The sequence below is a fragment of the Elephantulus edwardii genome, unplaced genomic scaffold (assembly GCF_000299155.1).
Source record: "Elephantulus edwardii isolate Elephantulus edwardi_28Jun2011 unplaced genomic scaffold, EleEdw1.0 scaffold00197, whole genome shotgun sequence".
NCBI lineage: Eukaryota > Metazoa > Chordata > Mammalia > Macroscelidea > Macroscelididae > Elephantulus > Elephantulus edwardii.
This window is the reverse complement of record NW_006399947.1, coordinates 3,291,914-3,297,913: the sequence shown is the minus strand read 5'-3', so window position 1 is coordinate 3,297,913 and position 6,000 is coordinate 3,291,914. Positions and strand designations below refer to the sequence as shown.

The 6,000-nt window shown below is 42.0% G+C and overlaps 1 protein-coding gene across 1 annotated transcript in view; it reads left to right on the top strand.

Moving 5' to 3' along the window:
• The window catches only part of ATP10B (ATPase, class V, type 10B), a 175,774-nt gene that overhangs the window by 27,050 nt on the left and 142,724 nt on the right, over positions 1–6,000 (top strand). Inside the window, exon 3 of the mRNA XM_006897041.1 lies at positions 3,530–3,734. Within this exon, the coding sequence (XP_006897103.1) occupies positions 3,530–3,734 (205 nt within the window). The remainder of the gene's footprint in view (positions 1–3,529; positions 3,735–6,000) is intronic.

The window sequence follows — 6,000 nt, the reverse complement described above, 5'->3', positions numbered from 1 at the left end:
GGTAGGAGATTGCCCCTATTTCTTCTTTGGAGTAGAGCTGCTGGTGGTTTCAAATCAGCAGAGAGGATTAGTCTTTGCAATAACAATGCAACTCCTTACAGACTAGGCCACCAGAGCTCCCTTAATAATCAGTAGAATAATTTATTAGAAAGACAGCAAATGAGATTCAGTGACTGTGATTATAAATGTGCTGGCTTTGCCTTTAATATGTTTATGTATGTGACAGTCTCAACTAATATTTGCAAACCTCTTTTTGAATTAGACTTCTCTGTCCATGTCAGCAACTAGGATATTGCAGGGGCCAGGGGAAGTCTTCTGTGGGACTTTTAATGGGCAGAAAGATGGGCCTTATGAGGGCTTGTCTGTGGTTATTCAGAAGTTCTCAAGGAAGAGACCAAACCCCTCACCCTCTTTAGGCAGTTTTGTGAAGTCAAAATGAAAAATAAATTTGAATTCTAGTCACGTCTCTTTCTCTGTGGAAGAGTGGGCTTGTCATGCTCAAGCTGCAATGCTCAGATTCCAACAGAAACAGCAGCACGAAAATAATGCCCAGAGGGACTAAACATCAGTGGAGAAATACAGCAAAGGAGAGTCCGCTCTGCTCTTGCTGGCTGAGCTCAGAGACGCACAGCACTGTTAATATAGACCAAATGCTGAATGTATGTTCAGTTACAGAATCCATATGTAAAGAAGGGCATTTTTTAGCAGAATCCATATGCTGCTTTAGCCTGAAGCACCTACATCCCCAGGGAAAGAATTTGAAACTACATGACACAGGAGTAATTAAGGACACCCAGAAGTTGAATTTGATTTGGAGAGTCCAAAAGTCCTCGTGAGAAACTGAAATATTAAAATAAAATTGCAAGATGGTCTAGATCACATTTGCCGAAGGGAACAGAACCAGTTAAACAAATACTTGGCTATGTGGAAAAGAGAGTTTCTGAAAGAAAACAATAACTCAACTCATTGTCACTGAGTCCAAACCGACTCATAGCTAGCTAGCCCCCCAGCAGATTTTTGAGAGCTATAAATTCCACAGGATGACACCGCCCATCTTTCTACCACAGAGTAGTTGGTATGTTCCAACTCCCTGAGAAAGTATGACCTTTGGATTGGTAGCATGACTCCCTATGACTATGCCACTAGACATTTAAAAAATGGAACATGCTGTCCTGGGAAATAGTGAGTCCTTTTCCTGAAGTCGGAAATACCGCAGCTGCACAAACACAGTGTTCTACTCCAGACTTTGGTGAGAAAGCCTTTAAGCTCAGGTGAGTTTGTAGCTTACCTAGATGTGGCTATTGATCTCTCCTTGTCTAGAGCAAAGAAGAGTGAAACAAACATACACATGGAAACAATTAGTTCATCAACCTCTACAACCAGGAGATCTGAAGAAATAGGTGGTGCTGTGCTGCCACTGCTGGCCAACCTGGGAGAGATCACAATGGAAGATTCTGGAAAGATTGGAAGATAGATGTGGAGAAAACAAAAGAAAAGATGTCCAGGCTTACAGGTCTGATAACTAGTGTAACCACTGAAACTGGCTCTTGGCTACTCTTTGAGTCTGGAACTGGACTTTCTCCTGTGACATAACTTTTGGCCAAACAATAGGAAGGTCTATATGAGTGAACAATAAAGCCAGGGAGGTGCTCAGTCCTAAGAGTAATTAAAAGGAAAGTATTTGTTCAGGATAAAGCTCAGAAGGCAAGAAGGAAGAGGCTAGAGGGCTGAAAAGAAACCAGAACCATAGGGAGAAATTGGGAGGGATGCTATTTTAATGAGAATTGTGATCCATGCCATAAAGCAAAATGTATGTGACTGGTTGACCAAATGGAAAGCCAATCTTCTCTATAAACTTTCACTCAAATTGCAATTTAAAAGTTTAAAAAAGAAATTAAGAAAGAACACTTAAGGTTGTGGTGCTGTCTGAGGCGGGGAAGTTTTAGAGCAGGCAGGCTTATCAGAGAAGGGAAATGCATGGACTTTGAAATAAGGGTTCAATAGTTTTTGTGAAATCCCCAGTTTTCTCGCTTATTAAACAGATTATTATTATTCAAATAAAGGAAATATCAGTGCTAGTGCTTGGCTGAAATGCTAGATTTGTAATTGTTGCTGCAACTATTATTATCTGAGCTTGGTCAATTGAATAGCAAGCTGAAGAGAATAATTTCCTCTGATTTCTTCTGTTCTCTTTGGCTCTACAATTGCTATGGGTTCCAATCTATCAAGTTCCTCATGCTTTCTTCCTTATTCCCTGGCTGAATTCTATTTCAGTATGGCTCCAGCTCATATTAGACAATGTCCTACATCCTATATCCTCACATTACCTATTACCACATTCCTCCCCTCAATCACAAGCAAACTTCCAAATATCCTATTCCTCAATTTGTCTACTATTTGCTGTGGTGAAAATTATTTTGGGAAATTGGATATACTAAGACTGCTTCATCTCATATACTTTGGGCATGTTGCTAGGAGAGGGACATCGTGCTTGAGAAAGTGGTGGGTGAGTGACAGAGAGGAAGACCCTCAAAAAGGTGAATTGAAATATTGACTGCAGCAATGGGCTCAAGTGTGTCAGAGATGACGAGGATGGCACGGGATAGGTCAGGGTTCAGATCTGTTTTTCATAGGGTCACTATGAGCCCTACTTGACTCAACAGAACCTAACAATAACAAACAACTAGAATCGATATTAATGAGAGAACCCTGAATGCTGCAAAGGATGGAATCTTCAAGTCCACCCAGAGATGCCTCAAAAAAGACCTACTGATATGTTTCCAAAACATTAGCTGTTAAAACCCCCACAGAGCACACTTGTACTCCGATTCACATAGGGTGGTGGTTGTTATTGTAATGTTAATCCTACAGCAACCGATTACTACCATGACAGGTATAGTTAACTGTCTTCCTTGGATCTATTTTGCTACAAAGCAAGTTCTGAGTACTGTACCTGGTCAACAGATGGAAGACATTATAATTCTAAATTATCATGACAACAAAATCTTCATAGTGAGATTCTATAAATTATGTTGGGGAGAGGAGCAAGTCTGGTAATCTTAAAAGTGCTCTGGTGGCCTAATGGCAAAAAGCCGTATTGCAGTCCTCAAGGCACATGGTTAAAGGCCACCAGCTGCTCCATGGGACAAAGATGGCAATCTATTCCTGTGTGATTAATTGCCTCTGGAAACCCACTGGAGAGTCAGTTATGGGTCCCTTTCTAGTCCATAGTACACAAAAACAACTATCTAAAACAAAAATTCAAAAGCAAATGAACACCATACAAGTCCTAGTATGGGACAACCATGAGTTGGAGGCAAGCCCACAATATCATACAACAACATAGATCATGCCTAGTTTCTTTAGAGGGTTACAATGGTGATCATTCAGGGCAAAGGAGAATACAGAGAAGTCTGTCAAGCTGACTTGGGAGCTATTGAGGTATAGATAGACCCTTTCACAAAACACCCACTAATTTATTTTAAAAGTCCTAAAGCTCACTCTGACCCCTGCTCTTCTCTCCCCCAAGAAAAGAACAGAGCTACGTGCAGAAATGCTGGAAGGACGTGCGTGTGGGCGACTTCATCCAAATGCGATGCAATGAGATCATCCCAGCAGACATCCTCCTCCTCTTCTCCTCTGACCCCAGTGGAATCTGCCACCTGGAAACTGCCAACTTGGATGGAGAGACAAATCTCAAACAGAGGCGTGTGGTGAAGGGCTTCTCCCAGCAGGTAAGGCTCTTTCTAAGATTATCAGTGGTGAGGACAAATGAAAGAGGAAAGCCAACTCTACTGGAAAATTGAACTTAACCCAGGCAGTCAAGGAGAAAATGGATAAGTGGACAGCTCCTTTCCCCTATCACTTTAGATATAATTCATATTCCCAGCAGCCCTCTGAGATTGATATTCCCATATCACAGATGCAGAAACGGAATATCAGAAATGTTAAGCAAAGGCCTCAAAGATCCTAAATGAGGCTTGGTCTCCAAGTTTTCTCTCTTTTGCCATACTTGCCAGACTTACCATATCACCGTGTGTTTGTAAAAAGACAGGGCTAGATTTGGTTGAAGTTCACAAAGTCATTCTAGACCAACAATGGCAATCTACTTCTGGCCTCAAAACCATGTAACCTGCCCTCATGAGCAGAGGCTTTTAAATGTCTTGTCATTACCCATGATAAGAAACACTTGAAGCACAAACACTCGCATACACACAGCTATGAATATATATATGTGCTTGTGTAAAACAAGGGAGTGCTGGTGGTCTGGTGGGTAGAGCGTTGCATTGGCAACCCAAAGGCTCGAGGGTTGAATCTACCAGCTTCTCCACAGGAAAAAAATGGGCCATCTCCTCTCATGTGATTTACAGACACTAAAATCCTGCTAGAGGGTCAGCTATGGGTCAATTTCAACTCAACTCTGTGCTGATGAGTTGTTGTTGTTTTGTAAAATTAACCCATAATCTTACTTCATGCAAAATACTAAGACTTTCTCATCTATTCTATTTCATACACATATCATTCTTTCACTCATTCATAGTTTCCCAGCCGGAATTGGCTCATGACTGACCTTCTAGTGGGTTTTAAGCAGCTGTAAATCTCATAGGAGGAGGTTCTGGGAGCTCTGAAGCTTATATTTGCTTAGAAATCTCCACTTTAGCCTCCCTACCTCAAGGGTCTTCATCACATTCCTGGGGATTGATTTTTTTAACTCTCTTTTGGGCAGTTATTTCAGTGTTGTTGAATCTCAACTAGTCGCCTCTCTTTTTGTCTTTGGCAGCAACTGTCAAGCTGTTTCTTGTATATTAATTAGTCAGATAGTTTGGGATTGGGCTAGAATGAAGAGGTAGGTGAAAGGGTCATTCACACTCCAGTGATAGAGACCAGCCAATTTAATAACTTCTCTCAAACTCCAACCCTGAATTCTCACAGGGTATTTGATGTGCTGATTTATTTGGTGGAGTGGGAGAGGAGGGAGATGGTAAGCTTACATGTGAGGGGAAGGAGAGTAATTTGAAATTGCAAGTTTCCAAGACTCTCTATTTCTTTCCAGTTCCTGATTCTTCCCCTTGCTTTGCTAGTGCTTTCTCCATTTCTACAATAATAATGAACTTTGGTTGAAGTCTTGCATAAGAGTTTTGCCCAATTATCTCATTCATGCTCATGACAACCCAGTGAGGCAGGTACTGTTATTGTCTCCACTTCACAGGGAAGCAAACTGAGTCAGTGAGTTGTTAGGTGACTTGTCCCAGTTCAGTGAACCAGGAAGTAGGTAGATATCAAAGCCAATTTTTCCTTACAATCTGTTGTAGCTCATCTTCCTGCCCTTTGTGATCTGGAGTTTACCCTGAGACCTGTATTTGAAACCACACAAATATCATTTTCCATAATTCTCCTGCATATAAGTAACAGGTTGTTGTTGTTGTTATGTGCCGTCAAGTCACTTGCAACTCATAGAGACCCTATGTATAACAGCTCTAAACTCTGCTCTGTCCTGTGCCAATCTCACTGTCTCTGACACACTCATCCAAATTGCTCCAGTCACCGAATCAATCCATCTCCCAAAGGGCCTTCCCCTCCTGCGCCTGCCCTCCACCCTCCCAAGCATGATGTCTTTCTCCAAGGATTGGTCTTTCCTTACAACATGATCAAAGTGTGTCAGACAAAGTCTCAGAATCCTTGCCTCCAAGGAGCAACCCGGTTTAACCCTCTCCAGGATGAATCTGTTTGTTTTCTTAGCAGTCCATGGCACCCTCAGCACTCTAACACCAAAGCTCAAAAGCATCAATTCTCCTTCTGTCCTCTCTGGTCATTGTCCAGCTCTCTGATGCATAACAAGTGATTGCAAAGACTATGGCCTGTACCAGATGCACCTTAGTCTCCAGAGACACACCGTTGCTCTTGAGTACTTTAGAGAGGTCCCTGTACCAGATGCACCTTAGTCTCCAGAGACACACCGTTGCTCTTGAGTACTTTAGAGAGGTCCCTAAGAGCAGACAT